This window comes from Carcharhinus amblyrhynchos, unplaced genomic scaffold (assembly GCF_965287045.1).
Source record: "Carcharhinus amblyrhynchos unplaced genomic scaffold, sCarAmb.v2.hapA scaffold_50, whole genome shotgun sequence".
NCBI classification, from domain to species: Eukaryota; Metazoa; Chordata; class Chondrichthyes; order Carcharhiniformes; family Carcharhinidae; genus Carcharhinus; species Carcharhinus amblyrhynchos.
This window is the reverse complement of record NW_027649791.1, coordinates 806,392-834,127: the sequence shown is the minus strand read 5'-3', so window position 1 is coordinate 834,127 and position 27,736 is coordinate 806,392. Positions and strand designations below refer to the sequence as shown.

The 27,736-nt window shown below is 42.9% G+C and overlaps 1 protein-coding gene across 2 annotated transcripts in view; it reads left to right on the top strand.

Moving 5' to 3' along the window:
- Positions 1-27,736, top strand: part of LOC145337479 (ezrin-like) — a 253,035-nt gene that overhangs the window by 202,139 nt on the left and 23,160 nt on the right. For both annotated transcript variants that reach the window (XM_080182269.1, XM_080182270.1), the window contains exons 9-11: positions 2,191-2,354; positions 3,514-3,644; positions 12,796-12,956. In XM_080182269.1, coding sequence (XP_080038395.1) covers positions 2,191-2,354; positions 3,514-3,644; positions 12,796-12,956 — 456 coding nt within the window. The remainder of the gene's footprint in view (positions 1-2,190; positions 2,355-3,513; positions 3,645-12,795; positions 12,957-27,736) is intronic.

Below are 27,736 nucleotides of genomic sequence, written 5' to 3'. Positions count from 1 at the left end.
TCTGTTTAAAAGGTAGTTTAGTTTTTTCTTTGCTGAGGAGTTGTAGGTGAACCGTGTACACACTGGAACAGTATATCTGAGAAAAACACCAGGATTGCTTTGGTAATGGGCTTTAGACATTTGAATCAGAAAATTTTTTTAATTTTAATCAATCACTTTGAAATAGGCATTTGAATAGCAGCGGACTATCAAATTTGAATTTGGTATTTTGATAACCTGTAAACCATGCCTATTTGTGGGGTTTTTGATATGTCATAGGGGGTATAAACTAGCTCCCAGCTTCAGAAAACTGCCAGAAAGGCAGCCACTACGTCTGCCCAGCAGCCTGCCACAGCTCACAGCTAAAGTGAGAGACACACACAGGTAACTCTGTCAGTTAACAGCCACATGTCTTAAAAGAAAGCCTCGTTTCATCTCAGAAAAACAGAAGCAAAGAAGAAAGAAGATTCTGGAAAACTACTAATCTGATTGACAGTTGAGAGTGACTAAAATTTATATTTTTATTGTTGGTTAATAAGTGGGAATTGTAATTATCTAAACAGCATCCATTAGAATAGTGTTTTATTCGGTTTGTTAATAGTATAGTTAACCCTGTTAATTAGAAAAAATAAAATGTTACTTGTTTCTTTTAAAGAGAGAGCCTCTGATACTTATTATGATTTAACCATTAAAAATTGCTGTAGGCAGATCATACTATTTCTCACAAACTCTTTAATAGATTGTGAAAGGGAGATACTTCTCTTTGAGTGGTTGAGTGTTAGTTCTCTGACAGGAGATCACCCTCCCCTTTATAACAGATGATAGAAGATTCCTTTAGTGACTGGAAGCCAGTGTCCAGTGGTATACCACGGGGCTCTGTGCTGTGTCTCCTGTTATTCGTCATAAGCAACATAATTTACGTAAGTAACTATGTCATGGATAGGATTAATAAGTTTGAGCATGACACAAAGATTGGCCAGGTGGCTAACAATGAGGCTGAATGTCTTTGGCTACAGTATAGATATATGTGGGACGATCAAATGGGCAGGTAAGTGGTGGATGGAACTTAATTCTGAAAAATGCTGTGATATGCTTTGGAAAGAGTAATTTGACAAAAAAATGAGCAACATGACACTAGAAGTTCTTTGGAACAAAGGGACCTTGGTGTGTTTGTCCACAGATCGCTGAAGATGGAAGGACATGTTAACAGGATGGTGAAAAAAGCATATGGGACATTTGCCTTTATCAATGGGGGCATAGATTGGAAAAGCAGGGAAGTCAAGCTACAGTTGCACAGAACTTTGAGGCCACAGCTAAAGTAGTGTGTAGTTCTGGTTGTCACGTTATCGGAAGGATGTGATTGCATTGGATGGATGCAGAGGAGGTTCACCAGGATGTTGCTTGGAATGGAACATTTGAAGCTGGGTAGGCTTGGGTTTTTTTCATAGAAGCCGATTACACAGAGAGGTGACCTGATCAAGATGTGAAAAGTTGAGGGCCATGGACAGTGGATAAGGAACAGCTATTTCCCCTTAGTTGAAGGGTCAATTATGAGGGGATACGGGTTCAAGGTGAGGGGCAGGAGATCTAGGAGAGATGTGAGGAAAACATTTTTTACCTAGAGAGTGGTGAAAGCCTGGAATGCGCTGCCTGGAAGAGTGGTAGAGGTGGGTTGTTTCACATCTTTTAAAAAGTACCTGGATTAGCACTTGTCACATCATAACATTCATGGCTATGGTTGAGTTCTGGTAAATGGGATTAGGTGAGAGTTCAGGAGTTTCTCTCTGTGGCAGAGTGGTTAGCACTACTGCCTCACAGCACCAGGGACCCAAGTTCGATTCCCAGCTTGGGTCACTGTGTGGAATCTGCACATTCTCTCCATGTCTGCATGGGTTTCTTCCAGGTGCGCCAGTTTCCTCCTACAGTCCAAAAGATGTGCCGGTTAAGCACATTGGACATACTAAATTTGCCCTCAGAGTACCCGAAAAGGCATCAGAGTGTGGTGACTAGAGATTTTCACAGTAACTTCATTGCAATGAAGCCTACTTGTGACACCAATAAATAAACTTAAAACTTTTCGCGTACCGGTGCAGCTTCAGTGGGCTGAAGGCTTCTTCTGGACAGATTTGCAGCATTATGGGTTGGAGGAGAGGGGAGAAACTGGAGTAAGGGATTAAATTAACCAGCTCTTCTGCTATCTTTGTTCTCCAGGATTTTATTTTCTATGCTCCTCGTCTGAGAATTAATAAGAGAATCTTGCAACTGTGTATGGGCAACCATGAGCTGTACATGAGGCGCCGAAAACCTGACACCATCGAAGTACAGCAAATGAAGGCCCAGGCTCGAGAGGAGAAGCATAAGAAACAGTTGGAGAGGTATTGGTCTAATCTGTGGCAGCACGGTAGCACAGTGGTTAGCACTGCTGCCTGACAGCTCCGAGGACCTGGGTTCGATTCCCAGCTTGGGTCACTGTCTGTATGGAGTTTGCGCATTCTCCCCGTGTCTGTGTGGGTTTCCTCTGGGTGCTCAGGTTTTCTCCCACAGTCCAAAGGTGTGCGGGGTAGGTTGATTGGCTATGCTAAATTGCCCCTTAGTGTCCTGGGATATGTAGCAGTGGGATTAGGGGGGTAAATGTAGGGGGTAGTAGGGGTAAGCCCAAGGTGGGATTGTTGTCAGTGCAGACTCAATGGGTGGAATAGCCTCCTTCTGCACTGTAGGGTTTCTATGATTCTAGTTTTTTTTTTTCAAGGCTTTTCACCCCTATCTGAATGGTATATTTCATTGAGATGTTGAATCCAGGCCAGCTACGTACTTTGCTAGATGTGAAATATCCCGTCGCACTATTTGAAGAATCCTGACCAACATTTAATCCTCAACACCAGAAGAAGCAGATAGCTTATTGTTTGTGGAAACTGCTGTCTGCAAATTGACTGCTGAGTTTCCTGTATTACAACTATAACTATTTCAGAAGGTATTCAGAAGTAATATATTGTTTGTGAATTGCCACAGAATATACTGAACTCCATTTTTCACTTGTCATTTTTTTTCACAGCTCCTTTACTTCCAGGAATAACTTTGCCTTTTCGTTTTCGTTCCATAAATTTTCCACCTTGTTACAGGCTTTAAAGCTTGTTTTGTTTGAACCATTTAGACAGGCTAATGATGACATGCTGCAATTAGATTATTGACAATATCATAGATAAATTCATTACCTTTTACCAACCAGTGGAGTAATGGAGTTGAATACGTGTGTAATCCTATTAAGTTCCTTTTAAATTCTTTTGAAATCTAAAATTGAAGTTGCATTATTTGATGCTCAATGATCAATATTTTCTGAGCACGCTAAAATTCTGCCCCATAATTGGTAGAGACATTTAATGCTTTATGACATCAGGAAAATGGAGTGACAGTCTCTCAGTTTTAATTTGGGGAATGGGAAAATATTTGAGCTGCTTCTATCTGGAAGAGGAAATCATTATGTATTATCAGCAATGTTGAATGCACCCATGCTGCCTTGCATTAACTCTTGTGTAGGGCACAGTTGGAGCAGGAGAAACAGAAGAGGGAGACTATAGAGAAAGAGAAGGAGCAGATGGAGAAGGAAACTCGTGATCTGATGTTGAAGTTGAAACAATACGAAGATCAGACAAAGAAAGCTGAAAAAGGTAAGGGTGAACTCAAAGCATTCTAACTGTTGTTTTGTCCAGTCTCCAGAAAACTGGTGTGTGGAAAAATTGGGACCGCTTGTCTGGTTCTTTAATGGATTTTGTGGATGATTTACTTTCTTATACTGAGTTTGTCACAGGAAATAGAGGCAATCATCACTATTGCCGATATTCAAATATCTTGTTTCAGCATTTGGTATTCTTATAAAGCAGTTCTTATAATGTAACTGGCCTTTATATCAAGACAGCTATGAATTAATTGTGGCACTGAGGAGTCCAAGTCAAGGAGGAAATGTCTTAAGCGCCCAGTGTCATACCTAGCAAAAATGAAGTTGGTTGAGATATTTGGATGTCAATTTTCTCAACCTTAGGCCATGCTCCTGGAGGTTGTCAGAGCAGTTTTCTCAACCCAATCATCTTCAGCTGCTTCATCAGTTAAAGTTTATTTATTAGTCACAAGTGAGGCTTACATTAACATTGCAATGAAGTTACTGTGAAATTCCTCTAGTCAGAAGTGGGGCTGTTCACTGCAATTGTAATTCATTGACTTCTTATTTGCATGCAGCAAGAACTGGATTGTATCCAAGCTTGGACTGAATAGTGGCAAGTAACATTTGAATTACACAAATGCCAGGCAATGCCAATATCTAACAAGGGAATATTAAGAACATAAGAACATAAGAAATAGGAGCAGGAGTAGGCCATCTAGCCCTTCGAGCCTGCCCCGCCATTCAATAAGATCATGGCTGATCTGTTGTGGCTCAGTTCCACTTTCCCGCCCTCTCCCCATAACCTTTAATCCCCTCTCTTATCAAGAACCCATCAACCCGCTTCTTAAAAATATTTAGCGAGGCAGCCTCCACCACTTCAACGGGCAGAGAATTCCAGAGATTCACCACCCTTTGAGTGAAGAAGTTCCTCCTCAACTCCGTTCTAAACCGCCTCCCCTTTATCTTGAGGCTGTGCCCCCTAGTCCTACTGTCTTTTTTGAACTTCCTCTCTTTGGGAGGCATGGTAGCACAGTGGTTAGCATTACTGCCACACAACACCAGGCACCCTGGTTCGATTCCAGCTTTAGGTGACTGTGTGTAATTTGCACATTCTTCCTGTGTCTGCATGGGTTTCCTCTGGGTGCTCCTGTTTCCTTCCACAATCCAAAGATGCGCAGGTTAGGTAGATTGGTCATACTAAATTACCCCTCTGTGTTCCAAGATGTGTGGGCTAGGGGGATTAGTGGAGTAAATGCCTGGAATTAATGAGGATAAGATGGGGGCTGGGCCTAAGTAAGGTGCTCTGTCGCAGAGTCAATGCAGAGTGAATGGCCTCCTGCACAGTAAGGATTCTATGATTGTTTAACATTCAGTGGAATTATCACATTGAATCGCCCATCAACATCCTGAGGACTTGCCTTTGACCAGAAATTCAATTGGATCAATGGATGTCAGAGACTTAGTATTCTGCAATTACTGGCTCATCTCTCCATTCTCCAAATACACTTCACCACCAACAAAGGAAAAGTGAAGAATGTGTTGTGAATGGGTCATGCTACAACAACATTTCCAATGCTGGACACTGTCAAGGGCAAAGCAGTCCACTTAATTGGTACTCCATACCTTAAATGTTAACTCCCTCCACCACCAACTGTGGGTTGTAGTGTAATGTCTACAGGGCTCCTTCAACACACCTGCCAACCTACAACTTGAAGCAGCACTCTAGTTGTGATCTAACCAAAATTTTATGCAACTGCAGCATAACCTTTATGCCTTTGTACAGCAGGACCCTTGAAATAAAGGTGTGGGATAATGGCATTGTCACTGGACTAGTAATCCAGAGACCCAGAGGGTAATGTTCTCGGGGCCTTGGTTTGAATCCCATCACAGCAGGTGCTGAGAATTGAATTAAACAAAAATCTTTAATTATAGTCCAATCATAACCATGAAACCTTTGTTGTTTGTCATAAACGCCCATCTGATTCCCTGATGTCCTTTAGGGAAGGAAATTTTCCATCCTTACCTGGGTGGCCAGTATACGACTCCACAGTAATGGAGACTCTTAAATGCACTCTGAAATGACCTAGCAAACCACTCATTTCAAAGGTAATTAGGGATGGGCAGTAAAATGCCGGTCCAGTCAGTGATCCCCACATCCCTTGAATAAATAAACAGCATTTTCTGTTATTTACCTATCCACAACTTTATATTGACTTATGTACTTGAACCCCTGTATCTTACTAGCACTGCTATCTCACAGAGTTGGGGGACCAGTACAACTGCAGTGAACAGCCCCACTTCTGACTAGGGGAATTTCACAGTAACTTCATTGCAATGTTAATGTTCTGGCCTCAGGTCACTGTCTGTGTGGAATTTGCACGTTCTCCCCGTGTCTGCATGGGTTTTCTCCGGGTGCTCCGATTCCTCCCACAGTCCAAAGATGTGCGAGTTTGATTAGTCATGCTAAATTGACTCTAGTACCAGGGGGATTAGCAGGGTAAGCATATGAGGTTACAGAATAGGGCCTGGGTGGATTGTGGATGATGAGCTGAATGGTTTCCTTCTACACTGTAGCGAGTCAATGATTCTACAGTTTCATTTGGAAAATAAATGGATGAGAAGCCATGTGTTTTGGTCTACGTCCTATAATCAGCTCGCTGAGGCTTGCCTGGGTCATTTCAGTTCTATTCTAATCCTCCTTGGCAATTTGTTGACCTCCACATAGAATGTTGTGAATTCTTCCCAGTGATGAATCCTGATAACACTTGTTTGTACAGTTTCCTGACTGCACTGACAATGTGTGATGCAGTTTACTTCACTAAATTAGTGAATCTGGAGGTGAGAGCTTTTTGGATCTGAGCAGTCAGTTTCCATGGTATGTTAAAATGAATCATAGAAGGAGGCCATTTGGCATATTCACTAGAATTCTATCACTCCACCCATCTTGGAATCAGAATGGGCGAGGGATGGACAACAGAAATGTCCATTGACCTTGGGTGGGAATTTCCATTCTTGCTTGAGTGAGGCACTAAAATCCCATCCAAAGCATCTGTGCCGGCTCTCTGAGTAACATGTAAATTTTGTTTCTTCATCTGATGATCCCATTCCCTTTTGAAAGCCAGATTTGAATCTGCCTCCACAACAAGCAGACAGCACATTCCAAATCATTACCACTCACTGCGTAAACAAGCTTTTACACATGGTGTCTTTGTTTTGTTTGTTATCATCTGTGAATTGTTGTTCTCAATTCTCCACCAAAGGAAACAGTTTCTCCCTATCCCTATGCAGACCGCTCATGATTTTGGACCAGATTTCACCTCACCTTTCTTTTCTCTAAGGAAAACTGTCCCAGCTTCTCCAATCTGTCCTTGTAACTGATGTACTTCATTTCTGGAAGCATTCTCGTGAACCTTTTCTGCATCATCTCTGATGCCTTCACATTCACCCTTACATGTGTTGCTCAAAATTGGACTCAATACTGCAGTTGAAACCAAACTTGTTGAAGTTTGTTACCTTTGCTTTTATGCTCCTACTTATAAAGTTCAGGATCCCATATGGAGTCAAAGAGTCATCTGTTTCTTAACCATTCTTTCTCAACTTGGCCTTCCGGCTTCAGTGATTTGTAGACATTGCACCTAGGCAGAGGTGGACTTGCAGTGAGATTGTGCGGCAATGTGTAACCCTGGCAGGAGATGGAAGGGGTCATACAAAGTGGTAGCTATGGGAGTCTGGTACTTCTGAATTTGCTGATACGCTCTTGAGCCAACCAGAAGTCAATGCAGAACAATACTATTTGAAATCAGCTCATCTGATAACTTGGGGATATTTGCAATGTCTTCCATGGTGAAGACTGATGCAAAAAAAATTCAGAATATTCATTTATTTGATTACTGTTATCAATTCACCTGCCCCTTTCAGTAGAGTCCTTCATTTAGCTTAGCCGCACTCTTCTTATTTATATATCCATAGAAACTCTTATGCTTTGTTGCTATGCTGCATGCAAGTTTTCTTTCAAAATTCATTTTTTCCTTTCTTATGAGCCTTTTAGTCTTTTGCTGGATCCTTAAAGCTTCCCAGTCCTGTGGTCTACCGCTAACCTTTGCCACTTTGCATATGCTACTTTTCAATTTAACATTATTTTTGACCTCCTGTGCTACCATGAATTTTGTCTCTTTCTCATGGATTCCCTCTTTTTGATTGGGATAAACTCCTGCTGAGCATTTTGAACCAATTGTTTGAATATCTGCCACTGCGTCTTTCAGTGTCACCAGTCTATTTACTACATCTTCCTTATTAATTTAACCATTCAGTCTCTCCATAAACTCCTCTTTTACTATGACTTCCTACTATGCCCAAACTAATTCAGGCAGAGATATCATCATTACACCTTAATTACATTAAGGTATGCACAGAGTCAAAACAAGACAGTTAGGAAGACAATTTCCCCCCTCACGGAACACAGTGTGATGGGATTACTTGTAGCACAACATGAATCTGAAGTCCCAGTTAAGGCTGTCCTGCTGGGCAATTCTGCATTGCCGTGCATATCAAAGGCCACCTTGGAGAACGTTTACCTGAAGATCAAATGTCCTTGGCCACTGAAGAGCCCTTTAACTGGGAGCGAAAACTCCTGCCTGGCAATTGTTACATATTGTCTGTTCATTCATGCAGTTGTAATGTCTGCAAGGTCTCACTGATGTACCATGCCCCAGAACATCTTTTCTTGCAGCATATGAGGTAGGCTACGTTGGCCAAGTCACATGAGTCTGTAACCATACCTGACAGGTGGTGTTTTCCCACCCCCCCTTGTGATAGTAGTATCCATGTCAATGATCTGCAGAGATTGCCGTGGCAGGACTGTGTGGTGTTGTGGTCATTGTTCCCCTGAGGGCTTGGGTAGCTTGCTGCGAACAGTGGTCTCTTTGAGGTTAGGCAGCTGTTTGAAGGCAAGTAGTAAAGATGCAGGGATAGCCTTGGCAAGATTCTCGTCATTCATGATGAAGGCAGCAAAGAACCTGATGTAGTTTCTCTACTCTGGGCAAGTACTGAATGATGGGTACTCTGTTGGTCATGTCCCATGGTTTTCTCCTGAGGAGGGCATTGCAGTCTTTCGTTGTGGCACATTGGAACCATCGATCAATGAGTTGTACGTCATATCCTGTTTTTACAAGGGTGCCTTTCAGCGTCCATCTCATTCCTCCTTGATCCTGCGTATACGCACGGCTTATCCGTACAGGATAGCTTCTTTAATGTGCTTGGGATGGAAGCTGGCGAAGTGGAGCATCAATGGTAGAGTTAAGTGCTGAGGTATCTGTCCTTGATGGAAATGCATGTGTCCAAAAATGGGATCGATTCTGAAGAGTAGTCCATGGTGAGTTTGATGGACGGAATTCGTTGATGTTCTCGTGTAGTCATTTTAATGATTCCTCACGGTGAGTCCAAAGGAAAAGAATGTCGTTGATGTATCTGGTGCATAGTGTTGTTACGTTAGTGTTTGTAAAATTATAAAATGTTATAAAAATGCTAAGAGTTGCAAAATTGTCTGTTGAAAAGGTGGTTTTGTTTTTTCTATATTGAAGAGAAACGGATGCAAAAAGTACACAGAGAGACCCAAAATGAAGCATTGTATTGCTAGGCTAGGCAGTAAATGCTGCCAATGACAACAAGTTGTTTTTGAATTTTAACCAATCAGTTTAAACTAGGCATTTGAATAGTAGCGGCCTATCTAATTTGGATTTGATGCTTTGATAACCTATAGACCAATCCTGTTGTGCGAATTTTGCTATGTCATAGAGGGTTTAAAATTAGCTATCAGCTCCAGAAAACGGCCAGAAAAACAAGCTGCCAGTGACTGCCACAGCTCACAACTTGAGAGAGCGACACAGATAACTCTCTGCCAGTGTAACAGCTACATTTTATGTCTTAATAGAAAGCCTTATCTCATTTAAGAAGAACAGAACAGCAGGTGGCAGAAGAAATCAACCATGAAAAAAGAACATTCCAGAAGACGACACACCCGGTTATATTTTGAGAGTGACTAAAAATTCTAATCTTTTTGTTAATAAGTGGGAATTGTAACTGTGTAAACAGCATTCATTAAAATTTGGTTTGTTGATAGTTTAGTTAACCTGTTTACTGTTAGATAGATAAATGAAGTGTTACTTGTTGCCTTTACAGCAGGAGTCTCAGGTAGTTACTTTGATTTGACCACTAAAAGCTATTTAAGGGCAGATAATTCCCCTTCTCACAAAAACTTTAACAGATTATGAAAGGAGGTACTTCTCTTTGAGTTGTTGAGTATTAGTCCTCAGATCAACCTCTCCTTCATAGCAATGGTGTTGGTTGGAGGACCTAGAATCATAGAAGTCTACAGTGTAGAAGTAGGCCATTTTTGCACATCGAGTCAGCAGCGACCACAATCCCACCCGGGCCCTATCCCCACAATCCCACGCACTTACCCTAGCTAGTCCTCCTGACACTAAGGGGCAATTTAACATGGCCAATACACCTAACCTGCACATCTTTGGACTTGGGGAGGAAACCGGAGCACCCAGAGGAAACGCATGCAGGCACAGCAAGAATGTGCAAACTCCACACAAACAGTGACCCAAGCTGAGAATCGAACCCAGGTCCCTGGTGCTGTAAGGCAGCAGTGCTAACCACCGTGTTGCTCATACGTGGCAAAGATTTTTTTGCTCAAACTTGTACATGAAGATGTTGGCGTGTTGGGGTTCAAATTTGATTCCCATGGCTGTTCCATGTCTCTGGATAAAAAACTGGTTGTCAAAGGTAAGATGTTGTGGTCAAGGATGAAGTGGATGAGTTGTAGGGTGGTGTGTTGGCTGTTGGTGTTGAGTACTGAGGTGGTTGCAGCGATGCCATCATCATAGGGGATGCTGATGTAAAGTGCCAAGGCAAACATTGTGACGAGGAGTGATCCTGATTCAACTTATAAAATGATGAGGAGCCTAGATAAGGTGAACAGTTGGAAGCTTTTTCCCAAGGGCAGAAATGACAATTACAAGCAGGCACAAGTTCAAGGTAAGGGGGGAAAGGCCCGGTAGAGATCTGCGAAGGAAATTTTTACACAGAGGGTAATGGGGGCCTGGAATGCACTGCCAGGTGAGGTGGTTGAGACAGACACATTAATGACATTTAAGGCTTATCTGGATAGACACATGAACAGGGAGGGAAAAGAGGAATGCAGCCTGTTGGTCTAAATAGGATAATGTGATCAGCGCAGGCTTGGTGGGCCGAAAGTCCTGTTCCTGTGTTGTGCCGTTCTTTGCTCTTTGACTTGCCCATGGGTGCTGTGGTGTAAGAGGTCTGTGGTATCTCGGCAGAGGCTGAGGGTTCCTTGTATGATGGATGTCCTATATATAAGCTGAGAGATTCCCTTAGAGTCCCATTGCCAGATACGATGGGACATCCAGGTATGTTTGGTTTGTGTATCTTTGAGAGGCAGGAGAAATCTCCAACGTTGGTTGAGAGTGAGTAGGATGCTTTGAAAGTCTGGATCGAGTGTCATGATCGGTCTGTTGAGTTGACGGGTTCTCTGGTTGGATCGGTGGGTAATCGTTTAAGTGCTCCTGGTTGTTCGTACACTTCTCTTCTGTATGACAAAGGCTCCTCCTTTGCTGGTTTGATGATGATGTTGTTAGTCTTGAGAGTGTGGGTGGTGTGTTGTGCTTGGGTGATGTTCTGCACCAACTTGTAAGTGCAGTGTTGATGCACTTCCTGACAGTTTGAGCATACACATCGAGCTTAGGGCAGCAGCCTTGAGGAGACGCTCAATTCAATTTTTCCTACTTCACTTGCTGCAATTGTTCCCTACATACCAAGATCCAGATCATTAGTGTAGTGTGTAATCACTCTATAATTCTTGCACTTCTTTATAATTTCTTGAAAATTTTGTTCACTACATCCTTTCCATTGGTTATGGCCTACAGAATATATCCAGCAATGTGGTGCTACCTCTATTTATCAGGGAAAGCAAGAGTTCCAACACTAATCCCTGGTGAACACCACATCAAACCTTCTTCCAGCCCGAAAAATATCCATTTACCATTATTCTCTGCTTTCTATTATTCATCCAATTTTGTATCTGCATTGGTACTGCCCCTTTTGTTCCATTAGCTACAACTGTGACACTGAATGCCTTCTCAAAGTCAGTGCACACCACATCACAGCATTATCCTTAATGGCCCTTCTGTTGCCTTCTCAAAAAAACAGCAAGTTGGTTAAACACAATTTCTCCCTTTAGAAATCCATGCTTGCTCCTCTTAATAGACTCTCATTTTTCCGTGTGACTACTGATTCTATCCTGAATAATGTCTGCTGTTTCATCTCACCCCATATCTCTTGTAGTTTCCACAAAGCTCTGTATTTGTTTGCCATACCTTGCCACCTCATGTGAATGTACCCAAACTAACTCTTCAAAGACCATCCATTACCCATTTACAATTTGGCTCACCAATCATTGCTTCAAATTTATTAGGACCAGATTGATTCTTAACCATAGAAGTTTTCTGTCCTCTAATTATTCTTACTCTGGATTGCAACTTGTCCTTCTCAATTGATAACCTTGCCTCATGATACAATGATAACCTCATTCCCAAGAATCAGATCTAGCAATGCCTCCTTCCTGGTATAGAAAACTCTGCTGAACACATTCTAGAAACATTTTTTCTACCCTTTTCATCCTATTACTGTCTAGGGTATATTTGCATAATAACCACTCTATAATTCTTGCACTTCTCTATAATTCTGTGGAAATTTGATTCCCTACATCCTTTCCACTGATTGTGGCCTCCAGCAATGTGGTGCTACCTCTATATTTCCTTATCTTTAATGAAATAGATCCTGCCTTTGATCCCCTGGGACATCCTCTCACTCCAGCACTACAATGTTCTCGTAATTAATATAGGTAACTCTCCTGCCTCCTTTCCTACCCTACCTTTCCTGAACATCTACATCTAGGAATGTTTAATACCTGGACCTGTCCTCCTTTGAGCCAAGTCTCCATAATCACAACATCATACTTGCATGTGGCAATCTGCAGCTGCAGCTATTCTTAGATATGTTCATAAGGAGTTGATTGTCTCTTCCTAAGTAGATTCATAAAACTGGTGATCAATTTCGCCCTTTTATCTTGATCCTAGATTTGGCTGAGCAGATGCAGCGGGCAAATCATCTGGAGGAAGAGAGAACCAAAGCTCAACGTGAGGCAGAACGCCTCGAAGCTGAACGTTTGGATGCCCTCCGAGCTAAGGAGGAGTTGCAAAGACAAGCTGAGGATCAAATGAAGAACCAGGAGCAATTAGTAAGAATTGATTTGTTCACCTTGTAACTGAGGCAATATAACTTGCAGCACAGTTAGTGTAACTAAACTTTCAGCTGCACATATGGTTACCTTATTAAGAATCCTTCTTTCCCCATAGTAGAACATAGAACATTACGACGCAGTACAGGCCCTTCGGCCTTCGATGTTGCACTGACCTTTGAAACCAATCTAAAGCCCATCCATAATCCTTTCTAGATGATTATAAATCCTATCTCTTATAAGCCTTTCCAAAACTTTGGCCAGAACAGAAGTAAGGCTCGCTGGTCTATAATTACCGAGGTTGACTCTACTCCCCTTCTTGAACAAGGGGACAACATTTGCTATCCTCCAGTCTTCTGGCACTATTCCTGCAGACAATGATGATATAAAGATCAAAGCCAATCTCCTCCGTAGCCTCCCAGAGAATCCTAGGATTAATCCCATCCGGCTCAGGGGACTTATCTATTTTCATACTTTCCAAAATTGCTAACACCTCCTCCTTACGAACCTCAATCCCGCCTACTCTAATATCCTGTATCTCAGTATTCTTCTTGACAACATTGTCTTTTTCCTGTGTGAATACTGAAGAAAAATATTCATTTGGCGCCTCTCCTATCTCTTTGGACTCCACGCACAACTTCCCACTATTGTCCTTGACTGGCCCTAAACTTACCCTAGTCATTCTTTTATTCCTACATACCTATAGAAAGCTTTAAGGTTTTCCTTGATCCTACCTGCCAAAGACTTCTCATGTCCCCGCCTGGCTCTCTCTTTAGGTCCTTCCCGACTAACTTGTAACTCTCAAGCACCCTAACTGAGCCTTCACGTCTTATCTTGACATAAATCTCCTTCTTCCTCTTCACAAGAGATTCAACTTCTTTAGTAAACCATGGTTCCCTCGCTCGACCACTTCCTCCCTGCCTGACAGATGCATCCTGATCAAGGAAACGCAGTAGCTGTTCCTTGAACAAGCTCCACATTTCAATTGTGTCCATCCCCTGCAGTTTCCTTCCACATCCTATGCATCCTAAATCACACCTAATCGCATTATAATTTCCTTTCCCCCAGCTATAAGTCTTGCGCTGCAGTATATACCTATCCCTTTCCATCGCTAAAGTAAACATAACCAAATTGTGGTCTGTATCACCAAAGTGTTCACCTACCTCCAAATCTAACACCTGGCCTGGTTCATTACCAGTACTAAATCAATGTGGCCTCGCCTCTTGTTGGTCTTTCTACAGACTGTGTCAAGAAACCCTCCTGCACACATTGGACAAAAATTGACCCATCTAAAGTACTCGAACTATAGCTTCCAGTCAATATTTGTAAAGTTAAAGTCCCGCATAACAACCACCCTGTTACTTTCGCTCCTATCCAGAATCATCTTTGCAATCCTTTCCTCTACATCTCTGAAACTTTTCAGAGGCCTATAGGAAATTCCCAACAGGGCAACCTCTCCTTTCCCATTTCTAACCTCAGCCCATTCCATCTTAGTGGACGAGTCCTCATCAAACATTCTTTCTGCCACTGTAATACTGTCCTTGACTAACAATGCCACATCTCCCCCTCTTTTACCATCTTCCCTGATCTTACTGAAACATCTAAACCCTGGAACCTGCAACAACCATTCCTGTCCCTGCTTGACCTATGTGTCTGAAATGGCCACAATATTGAAGTCCCAGGTATCAACTCATGCTGCAAGTTCACCCACCTTACTCGAGATGCTTCTGGCATTGAAGTAGACACACTTCAGACTACCTTCCTGCCTGCCAGTACACTCTTGCCACCTTGAAACCTTATTTGTGACCTCACTACTCTCAACCTTCTGTAAACTGGAGCTACAATTCAGGTTCCCAACACCCTGTTGAATTAGTTTAAACCCTCCTGAAGAGCATTAGCAAATTTCCCTTCCCAGGGTATTGCTACAGTTCTGGTTCAGGTGTAGATGTCCCACCTATCCCAGAATGGCCCCCAATTATCTAGGTATTTGAATCCCTCCCTCCTGCACCATCCCTGTAGCCACGTGTTCAACTGCTGTCTCTCCCCTATTCCTTTCCTCGCTAGCATGTGGCACAGGTAACAAACCAGAGGTAACAACTCTGTTCTAGCTCTAAGCTTCCACTCTAACTCCCTGTATTTCTGCCTTACATCCCCATCCCTTTTCCTACCTATGTCTCTGATGTTTATGTGGACCACAACTTGGAGCTGTTCCCCCTCCCCCTTAAGGATCCTGAAAACACGATACGAGACATCACGGACCCTGGCACCTGGGGGGCAACACACCAACCGTGAGTCTCTCTCATTCCCACAGAAATCCCCCCTAACTATGGAGTCCCCAGTGACTAATGCTCTATTCCTTCCCCCCCTTCCCTTCTGAGCATCAGGGGCAGACTCTGTGCCAGAGACCTGTACCCTATGATTTACCCCTGGTAAGTTCCCTCCCTCCCCCCCAAACAGTATCCAAAAATGGTATACTTGTTATATAGTATCTGCTTCATTAATATCATATCAGAAGATAAATAATAAGTACAACAAAGCACAAGGAAAATTACAGCACAGGAACAGGCTCTTTGGCCCTTCAAACCTGCACCGACCATGCTGCTTGACTGAACTAAAACCCCCTACCCTTGCAGGAACATATCCCTCTACTCCTATCTTATTCAAGTATTATCAAGAAGCACCTTAAAAGTCACTATCATACCTGCTTCCACTGCCTCCCCCGGCAGCGAGCTCCAGGCATCTACCACCCTCTGCGTAAAAAAAAATTGCCTCGTACATCTTTAAACATTTCCGTTTGCACTTTAAAACTATGCCCTCTAGTAAGTGACTCTTCCACCCTGGGAAAATGCTTCTGACTATCCACTCTGTTCATGTCCCTCATAATCTTGTAGACTTTTATCATAGAACATTACAGCGCAGAACAGGCCCTTCGGCCCACGATGTTGCGCCAACCAGTTAAAAAACAATGACCCACTAATCTAAACCAATCCCTTTTCATCCATAAACCTATCCACGGATCTCTTAAACGCCCCCAAACTAGGCGCATTTACAACCGCAGCAGGCAGGGCATTCCAATCCCTCACCACCCTCTGGGTAAAGAACCTACCCCTGACATCCGTCCTATAACTACCCCCCCTTAATTTAAAGCCATGCCCCCTCGTGCTAGCTTTCTCCATCCGAGGAAAAAGGCTATCACTGTCCACCCTATCTAAACCTCTAATCATCTTATATGTTTCAATAAGATCCCCTCTTAGCCGCCTTCTTTCCAGCGAAAACAACCCCAAATCCCGCAGTCTCTCCTCATAGGGCCTCCCCTCCATACCAGGCAACATCCTGGTAAACCTCCTCTGCACCCTCTCCAAAGCCTCCACATCCTTCCTGTAATGTGGGGACCAGAACTGCACACAGTACTCCAAGTGCAGCCGCACCAGAGTTGTGTACAGTTGCAACATGACGCTGCGACTCCTAAATTCAATCCCCCTACCAATAAACGCCAAGACACCGTATGCCTTCTTAACAACCCTATCTACTTGATTCCCAACTTTCAGGGATCTATGTACACATACACCTAGATCCCTCTGTTCATCCACACTATTCAAAGTCCTCCCGTTAGCCCTATACTCGACACATCTGTTATTCCTACCAAAGTGAATTACCTCACACTTCTCCGCATTAAACTCCATCCGCCACCTCTCAGCCCAGCTCTGCAACCTGTCCAAGTCTTCCTGCAAACTATGACACCCTTCCTCACAATCTACCACACCTCCGACTTTGGTGTCATCAGCAAACTTACTAATCCACCCAACTATACCCTCATCCAGATCATTAATAAAAATTACAAACAGCAGTGGCCCCAAAACAGATCCCTGAGGCACACCACTCGTAACCGAACTCCATGATGAATATTTACCATCAACCACCACCCTCTGTCTCCTATCTGCTAGCCAATTCCTGATACAATTTCCTAGATTACCCTCAATCCCATACATCTGCATTTTCTGCAGAAGCCTACCATGGTGAACCTTATCAAACGCCTTACTAAAATCCATATATACCACATCAACTGCCTTACCCCCATCCACCTCTTTGGTCACTTTTTCAAAAAACTCAATAAGGTTAGTAAGGCACGACCTACCCGCTACAAAACCATGCTGACTATCTCCAATCAATTCATTACTCTCTAAATAACTATAAATCCTATCCCTAATAATTTTTTCTAAAACCTTGCCCACAACAGAAGTGAGACTCACCGGTCTATAATTCCCGGGGAAGTCTCTGTTCCCCTTCTTAAACAATGGGACAACATTCGCTAACCTCCAATCTTCCGGTACTATACCAGAGGCCAACGACGACCTGAAGATCAGAGCCAGAGGCTCTGCAATCACTTCTCTTGCCTCCCAGAGAATCCTAGGGTAAATCCCATCCGGACCAGGGGACTTATCTATCTTCAATCCCTCAAGAATATCCAGCACATCCTCCTTATCAACTGTAATACTGTCTATTCTACTCCCCTGCAACCCAGTGTCCTCCTCAGCTATATTCTTGTCCCCCTGCATGAACACCGAAGAGAAATATTGGTTCGATGCCTCTCCAATCTCTTCCGGTTCCACACATAACTTCCCTCTGCTGTCTATAACTGGCCCTAATCTTGCCCTAACCAACCTTCTGTTCTTGACATACCTATAGAACGCCTTAGGATTCTCCTTAATCCTATCAGCCAAAGTCTTCTCATGTCCTCTTTTAGCCCTTCTTAACTCCCTCTTCAACTCCCTCCTAGCCAGTCTAAAGTTTTCTAGTGCACTACCCGAGCCCTCAAGTCTCATCCGAACATAAGCCTCCTTTTTCTTTTTAACCAACGAATCAACTTTTTTAGTGCACCACGGTTCCCTAGCCCTACCAATTCCTCCTTGCCTGACAGGGACATACCTATCACGGACTCGCAGTAGCTGCTCCTTGAAAAAACTCCACATTTCGGACGTTCCCAGTCCCTGTAATCTCCTAGTCCAACCTATGCTTCCTAATTCTCTCCTAATGGCCTCATAATTACCCTTCCCCCAGCTAAAACTACTGGCCTGAGGTTCATGCCTATCCCTTTCCATCACTAAGGTGAACGTAACCGAATTGTGGTCACTATCACCAAAATGCACCCCAACTTCCAAGTCTAGCACCTGGTCTGGCTCATTTCCCAGCACCAAATCCAATATAGCCTCACCCCTAGTTGGCTTATCTACATACTGACTCAAAAAACCCTCCTGCATGCTTTGTACAAAAACTGACCCCTCTAACGAGCTAGAGCTATAGCAATTCCAATCAATATTAGTAAAGTTAAAGTCCCCCATAACAATTACCCTATTACTTTCACTCCTAACCAGGATCGTCTCTGCAATCCTTTCCTCAACCTCTCTAGAACTTTTAGGAGGTCTATAAAAGACTCCCAACAGGGTGACCTCTCCTCTCCTATTTCTAATCCCCGCCCATACTACCTCAACAGACAAGTCCTCATCAAACTTCCTCTCTGACACTGTGATACAGTCCTTGACCAATAATGCTACCCCTCCCCCCCTTCTACCTCCTTCTCTACTCCGACTAAAGCATTTGAACCCCGGGACCTGCAACAACCATTCCTGACCCTGCTCTATCCATGTCTCTGAAATGGCCACAACATCAAAGTCCCAGGTACTGATCCACGCTGCAAGTTCATCCACTTTATTGCGAATACTCCTCGCATTAAAGTATACGCATTTCAAACCCTGCTCCGCCCCAGCCCCACGATGCCGTGCATTGCAGTCCCCATCTATGTCCCCCTCACTTATCAGGTTCGCTCCTCAACGTCCGTCATTCCAATGTGACAAACCAAGTTTGTCTAACCTCTCCTCATAGCCAGTCCTCTCTATTCCAGGCAATATCGTGGTAATCCTTTTCTGTCCCCTCCCCCAAGCATCCTCATCCTTCTGGTAGTGTGGTGACCAGAATTGAATAGTACTGTGGCCTAACTAAGGTTCCATAAAGCTGCAACATGACTTGCCAATTTTTAAACTCATGCCCTGGCCAATGAAGGCAAACATGCTACTTGCCTTCTTGACTGTCTTCTCCACTTGCGTTGCCACTTTCAATAACCTGTGTATCTGTACGCTCAGATCACTCTGCCTATTAATACTCTTAAGGATTCTGCCATTTACTCTATATTTCCCATCTGTATTAGACCTTCCAAAATGCATTACCTCACATTGTCCAGATTAAACTCCATCTGCCATGTCTCTGCCCAAGTCTCCAACTGATCTATATCCTGCTGAATCCTCGGACAGTCCTCAACGCTATCCACAATTCCACCAACTTTTGTGTCATCTGCAAATTAACATTAGTTAAACCAGTTACATTTTCCTTCAAATCATTTATATATATTATAAACAGGCCTCAGCACTGATCTCTGAGGAATGCCACTAATTACGGCCCTCCATTCTGAAACACACTTCTGTTGCTACCCTCTGTCTTCTATGACTGAGCCGGTTGTGTATCCATCTTGTCAGCTTACCTCTGATCCCATGTGACTTCACCTTCTGTACCAGTCTGTCATTGTCAAAGGCCTTACTGAAGCCTATGTAGACAACATCCACTGCCCTACTCTCATCAATCATCTTTGTCACTTCTTCGAAAAACTCGATCAAGTAAGTGAGACACAATCTCCCCTTCAAAAAAACCATGTTGTCTCTCACTAGTACGTCCACTTATTTCCAATTGGAGTAAATCCTGTCTCAAAGAATCATCTCCAATGAATTCCCTACCACTGATGTAAGGCCCACCAGCCTGTAATTAGCCTGATTATCCTTGCTACCCTTCCTAAACAAAGGAACAGCATTGGCTATTCCCCAATCATCTGGTCCAAAGTGAGGATACAAAGATTTCTCTCAAGGCCCCAGTAATTTCCTCCCCACCTCTCTCAGTACTTCTGGGATATATCCCACCAGGCCCTGGGGACTTTTGTACCTTAATGTTTCTCAAGAACCCCCAATATCCCCTCCTTTTTGATCTCAATGTGACCCAAACTATCTGCACACCCTTACCCACACTCATCATCCATCAAGTCCTTCTCTTTGGTGAATACTGCCACAAAGTACTCATTTAATACCTTGCCCGTTTCCTTTGGTCCCATGCATAGATTCCCTCCCCTGGCTTTGAGTGGGCCGATCCATTCCCTGGCTCCCCTCTTGCTATTTATATATAATGTTTAAAAAGTGTTTGGATTTTCCGTAATCCTGATGGCCAACAACTTTGTGATTTTTTTTTAGCCCTTCTGATTCCTTGCTTATGTTTCTTTCTACTTTGTGTATTTCACACTAGCTTTATGTTTTCTCCTAGCTTTGACAACAGAGTCATAGAGGTCATAGAGATTTTGCAGCATGGAAACAGGTCCTTTGGCCCAACTTGTCAATGCTGCCCCTTTTTTTGACCACTAAGCTAGTCCCAATTGCCTCCATTTGGCCCATATCCCTTTCTATCGTACCCATGTAACTGTCTAAATGCTTTTTAAAAGACAAAATTGTATCTGCCCCTACTCCTAGCTCTGGCAGCTTGTTCCAGACACTCACCACCCTGTGTGTGAAAAAGTTGCACCTCTGCACACTTTTGTATCTCTCCCCTCTCACCTTAAACCTATGCCCTCTAGTTTTAGAATCCCCTACCTTTTGGAAAAAAGATTAACTATTTAGCTGATTTATGCTCTCATTATTTTAAAGACCTTTATAAGATTATTCCTCAGCCTTCTGTGCTCCAGAGAAAAAGTCCCAGTCTCTCCTCATATCTCAAACTGTCAAATCCTGGTAGCATCCTAGTAAACCTTTTCTGCACTCTTTCTAGTTTAATAATATCCTTTCCATAATAGGGTGACCAGAACTGTACACAGTATTCCAAAGTGTGGCCTTATCAAAGTCTTATACAACTTCAACAGGATGACCCAATGCCTGTGGGTTGTCTTGTTAGGCTGTGGGCTTTGACAAAGGGTCATCTGGACTCAAAACATCAGCTGTTTTCTCTCCTTACAGATGCTGCGAGACCTGCTGAGATTTTCCAACGTTTTCTCTTTTGGACCCAACTCCTGTATTCAATATCTGACCAATGAAGCCAAACATGCCAAATGCTTTCTTCGTCACTCTGTCCACCTGTGACTCCACTCTCAAGGAACTATGAAGCTATACTCCTAGGTCTCTTTGTTCTATAACTCTCCCCAACACCCTACCATTAACTGAGTAAGGCCCATGCTGGTTTGATCTACCAAAATGCAACAGCTCGCATTTTTCTAAATTAAACTCCATCCCCTTGCAATGAAGGCCAAATACCATTTGCTTTCCTAACTGCATGCTGTACCTGCATGCTTGCTTTTGATGACCCATGTGCAAGGACATCCAGGTCCCTTTGTATGTCAACTTTCCAAACCTATTGCCATTTAAATAATACTCTGCCATTCTGTTTTTCCTCATGGAGTGGGTAACTTCACGCTTGTCCACATTATACTGCATCTGCTTTGTGTTTGCCGATTCATTCAACTTGTTCCTTGAAACCTCTTTATATCATCCTCTCACCATTCACAATTGTACCTGGTTTTGTGTCATCGGAAAACTTGATGTTATATTTGGGTGGCACAGTAGCACAGTGGTTAGCACTGCTGCTTCACAGCTCCAGGGACCTAGGTTCGATTCCTAGTTTGGGTCACTGTCAGTGTGGAGTCTGCACGTTCTCCCCATATCTATGTGGGTTTCCTTCGGGTGCTCCGGTTTCCTCCCACAGTCCAAAGAGGTGCGGGTTAGGTTGATTGGCCATGCTAAATTGACCGCAGATGCATAGGTAAGAGAGGATTAGTGGGTAAATTATGTACAGTTTGGGGGTAGGGCTTGGGAGGGATTGTGATTGGTGCAGACTTGATGGGCCGAAGGGCCTCTTTCTGTACTGTAGGGATTCTATGATTTTATGATTCCCTCATCCAAATTGTTCATGTACAGGTTGTTAATAGCTGAAGCCCACTTTCCACTCTGGAGGGAGAAAAAAACCTTTATTCCTGCTTTGTTTCCTGTCTGATTAATTCTGTAATTTTGCTCACTAATCTCTTGAATGGGATTTTAGCAAAAGCTTTCTGAAATTCCAAATACTCTGCATACACTGGTTCTCCCTTATCTATTTTACTAGGTACATCCTCAGAGAACCAGTAGGTTTGTCAAACATGATTTTTTTCATAAATCCATGTTGAATTTGTCTGATCCTGATTGTAGTTCCTAAGTGCCCTGTTAGTGCATACTTCATAAAAGACTCTAGCATTTTCCCTACTATTAATGTTAAGCTAATTGATCTGTAATTTTCTGTTTGCTCTCTCCCTCCATTTTAAATAGCAGGATTGCATTTGCCACTCTCCATTCTGCTGGGACTGTTCCAGAATCCACAGAATTTAGGAAGGTGACAACAAACATCTACTTTTTCCATGCCACTTCCTTTCATACCATGGGATATAGATTATCAGGCCCTAGGAATTTATCAACTTCCAGTCCCATTAATTTCTCCAGCACTTGCCTCATACTAATTTCCTTCAATGCCTCCTCTACCTCACTAGTATTCTGCTTCCCGAGCATTTCTGGGAAATTTTTTGTCTACTTCAAATATCACTAATTTCTATTTCAAATCTGTTCTTATTTTTTGTATTATTTTCAACATTTTAATGAAATTGTTACTTACATTTATAGTTCTAAAATGATTACACTCCATTGCTAATTGTAAACTAATGAATATTCTCGATTCATTTGGAATATATCATTTGTTATATATTTGATCACATTTTTGTTATCACTGCTAATTCTAGTTTTCAAAAGGCTTTTAGCTGTTCTGTTGTTCCTTCATGTATACGTGGAGCTTTTCCTGTTCTCATCAACTTTAAAGCTGTCTTTATCTCTGATACCATAATGTTTTGTCCATTGCCTGCCTCCATATCTTGAGGACTCCTCAATTTGGGACATTGCCCCTTCAATATGTAAGTCCCAATCAGAATTTAGGGAGCTAGGCTGAAGTTAGCCAGCAGAACCTCAAATTTAGTAATCTTTGGAATACTCCCAGTGCCATGGGAAAGTGAGTACAGAAGTGGGAGAGTAAGGCAGATGAATGGAACTAGGGAAAGAGTAGGATACATTTGGGACCAAGGGAGCAAAATGTGTGTGGAGCCAGAGGACGTTGGTAGAATGTTGAACAAATACTTCACATCGATTTTCACTCGAGAATGAGGATAAAGGTATTGAATTCGGGGAGAGAGACTCCTAGATTCTTGAATTGACACATGAAAGGACAAGCTATAGGAGGTGTTGGTAGGCTTAAAAGTGGACAGATTTTCCGGTCTGGATTAATTGTGCCCCACGCTGTTGTGGGAGGCAGGGGAGATTATAAATCTTCTCTAGTCATGTGGGAGGTGCCAGAGGACTGGAGAAGAGCTAATGTGGTTCCGCTATATAAAAAGGCTTATGGAGATAAGTCAGGGAATGCTGACCAGTGAGTCTCATGTCAGTGGTAGGGAAACTATTGGAGAAAATTCTGAAGGAGCCCATCAATCTCCACTTGGAGAGGCAAGGCTTGATCAGGGATAGTCGTCTGAGGTGATGCACTTTGGAAGAAATGACTTGATAAGAAAGTATCAATGAACGGCATGACACTAGGAAGTTCTGTGTTGTGTATGTCCATTGATCCCTGAAGATGGAAGGGCATGTTAGTAGGGTGATGAAAAGGCATATGGGGCACTTCAATTTAATCAATCAAAGCACAGATTACAAAGTAGGAAAGTTGTGAGGAGTTGTGTAGGACTTTGGTGAGGCCACATCTAGACTGCATTCTGGTTGCCTCTTAATCAGAAGGATGCAATTGTTCTGGAGTGTGTGCTGGGGAGATTTACCAGATGCTGTCTGGGATGGAACGTTTGGTTTACGAAGAGAGGTGCGTAGGGTTGAGTTGTTTTTGTTGGAGCAGAGAAGACTGAGGGGCAACCTGATTAAGGTGTACAAGATTGAGGGGTATGACCAGAGTGGATAAAGAGCAGCTGTTCCCCTTAGTTGAAGGGTCAGTCACGAGAGGACATAAATTCAAAGTGAGGGGCAGCAGGAGTAGGGGGTTGTGAGAAAAAACTTTTCTATCCAGGCAGTGGTGACAGCCTGGAATGCACTACCTGGGAGGGTGGTAGAGACAAGTTGCCTCACATCTTTAAAATGTACCTGCATGAGCATTTGGCATGTCATAACAATCAAGGCTATAGGCCAAGTGCAGGTAATTGGAATTAGGTGGGAGGTCAGGTGTTTCTTGCAGGTCTATGCAGATTCGATAGACGAAAGGGCCTCTTTTGCACTGTATGATTCTAGATTTTCTGAATGTTTGGCTGGAAAAGATGGTGCAAGAGGGAGGGCTTTGGATTTTGGGGAATCTGGGACTAGTTCTGGGGCACCTATACTGAGCTGAGATATAGTTCCTGATGGGGTGGTTTGATTGTACTTTCAGTGACACTTTAAACTTTTGGCAGAGTGTAGATTCAACAGGAAATGTTAGAAAGGAATGCCAGGATACACAAAATACTGGGTGTGACAAAGCACTAGTATAGAAATTAGCAAGTTAGTAAGGGAGAAAGTAAAAACGCCACAATCAGAGTTACTGTGCAGGTATATGAATGCACAAGATATAATAAATAAGAGTGGGAAATTACGGGCACAGATTATGTTGTGGAAAAATGATGATGTGGTGATAACAGAGATCTTGTTCAAGGTACTAAATATTCTTAGGTACAAGGTGTTCACAAAATGTAGGAAAGGGGAGGGATGTAGTATTGATTAGTGAGAGCATTGCAGTTTTGAAGAAAGAAGATGTCTCAGAGCGTTCAAGGACAATCAATTTGGCTAGGGTTAAGGAATAAAAAGGGTACAATTACATTGCTTGGTATTACCTATAGAACGACGACTGTTGAGAAGGATGTAAAAGAATAAATCTGAAGGGAAATTACAGAGTTACAAATATACAGTAGTTTTAATGGGTACCTTTTAATTACTTGAATGTAGACTGGGACAGTGATAGTGCAAAAGATGAAGAGGGACAAAATTTCCTAGATTACGTTCAAGAAACTTTTCTATGGTATATGTCCAGTCCAACAAGGATGCACTGTCAGGCTTATTCTTGGAAATTAGGTGGGCCAAGTTGATTAAGTGTCAGTGGGAAATGTTTAGGAGAAAGTGATTAAAAGGACAATGGGCATTCCAGTGAAAAATAATTAAGTTCATGGGAGGTTAGTTAGGAAGGTTCAGTCACTAGGTATACAGGAAGAGGTAGTAAATTGGATTAGACATTGGCTCAATGGAAGAAGCCAGAGAGTGGTAGTGGAGGCTTAGTGGCGTGACCACAGGGATCAGTGCTGGGTCCATTGTTGTTTATCATCTATATTAATGATCTGGATGATAATGTGGTAAATTGGATCAGCAAATTTGCTGATGATACTAGGATTGGAGGTGTAGTGGACAGTGAGGAAGGTTTTCAAAGATTGCAGAGGGATCTGTACCAGCTAGAAAAATGGGCTGAAAAATGGCAGATGGAGCTTAATGTAGACAGGTGTGAGGTATTGCACTTGGAAGGACAAATCAAGGTAGAATATACGAGGTAAGTGGTAGGACACTGAAGAGTGCAGTAAAACAGAGGGATCTGAGGAATACAGATACATAATTCCCTAAACGTGGCGTCACAGGTAGATAGGGTCGTAAAGAGTGTTTGTGGTACATTGGCCTTTATAAATCACAGTATTGAGTATGGTGGAATGTTATGGTGAGGTTGTACAAGACATTGGTGAGGCCGAATTTAGAGTATTGTGTGCAGTTTTGGTCACCTAATTACAGGAAGAATATTAATAAGGTTGAAAGAATGCAGAGAAAGTTTACAAAGATGTTGCTGGGACCTGAGAAACTGAGTTACGGAGAAAGGTTGAATGGGTTAGGACTTTATTCCCTGGGGCGTAGAAGAATGAGGGGAGATTTGATAGAGGTGTATAAAATTATGATGGGTATAGGTAGAGTGAATGCAAACAGGCTTTTTCCACTGAGGCTAGGGGAGAAAAAAACTAGAGGACATGGGTTAAGGGTGAAGGGGGGAAAGTTTAAAGGGAATATTGGAGGGGGGGGAGGGGGCTTCACACAGAGACTGGTGCGAGTGTGGAATGAGCTGCCGGATGAAGTGGTAAATGCAGGCTCACTTCTTTCATTTAAGAAAACCTTGGACAGGTACATGGATGAGAGGGGTGTGGAGGGATATGGTCCAGGTGCAAGTCAGTAGAATTAGGCAGCAAATTGGTTCGGCAGGGCCAAAAAGCCTGTTTCTGTGCTATAATGTTCTATGGAGAGCGGACTTCAATGAGGCAAGAATGAAGCTGGGCCGATTAGACTGGAATGAAATGTTGATGGATAAAGCTGTAGCTGAACAATGGGTTACTTTCAAAACAGAAATGGTCTGGACCTAGTCAAGGTATATATAAGTAAAAGAGAAAGGTAAGGCAAACAAATCCAAAGCTCCCTGGATGAAAAAGGAGATGGTAAGTAGAAAGTACAGTTGAGAACTAAGAGGAATATAAAATATTTGAAACTGTAACGAGGACAGTGTAATACTTCAAAAGGACATAGACAGTGGAGTGGGCAGAGTGGCAGAAGATGTCCAATGTAGAGAAGTGTGAGATGATGCATCTTGGTAGGAAAAGGCTGGATAAAATAAGGGATAAAATTTTTAAAAGGAGCAGTGGGACCTGGGTGTGTATGTGCCTAGATCACTGAAGGTGGCAGGATGGATAGAAAGTAGTTAATGAATTCATTGTTCGACCGGAGCAAGCAGAGAGGAGCGATTTGTGGCAGGAGTGTTAAGGGTAAGCAATTGTCTTTTTTTCTTAGTTTTTCGCGGGGTTTCTCTTTTTTTCCAAGTTCTTTAATGGTAAAGCGGAAGTAGGTCACGGGGTGACCTGGAAGGGTTTGTTAGCGCGCGAGGTTTAAAAAGCAGGCCGCACTATCCAGCGGACAGTGTTGGTAAGGGGCAGCGGAGTGAGCAGGTAGCAGAGTGAGAGCTGAAGGGCTTTTGCTCAGCGGGCTTAGGCAGAAACGGGCGAGGCAAGGTAGGTTTAATTCTTAGTCTGTAAAAACTTAAAAAGTAAAAAAAAAGGTTGGAGGGTCAGGTGATGTATTGTTCCTGCATGATGCGGGAGCTGCTGGACCCCATTGTGGTTCCCAGTGAGCATGTCTGCAGTAAGTGTTGGTTTGCTGATGATACCAAGATTGGTGGAGTAGTGGATGAGGTGGAGGGCTCTTGCAGGCTGCTATCAGACATTGATAGGATGCAGAGCTGGGCCGAAAAGTGGCAGATGGAGTTTAACCCTGATAAATGTGAGGTGATTCATTTTGGTAGGATAAACTTGAATGCAGATTACAGGGTCAATGGCAGGGTTCTAAGGAATGTGGAGGAACAGAGAGATCTTGGGGTTCATCAACACAGCAGGGAGATGGTCTGGGGATGGATAACCAGCCTGCGACAGGAAGGGATAGAGCATGCAAACAAAGGAATGCACTAACAAATCAGATCCAGGTAAGACACTTTACCTGAATGCACGTAGCATTCAAAACAAAGTGAATGAATTGACGGCACAAATCAGCACAAATGGATATGATCTAATAAGAACATAAGAAATAGGAGCAGGAGTAGGCAATCTAGCCCTTCGAGCCTGCCCCGCCATTCAATAAGATCATGGCTGATCT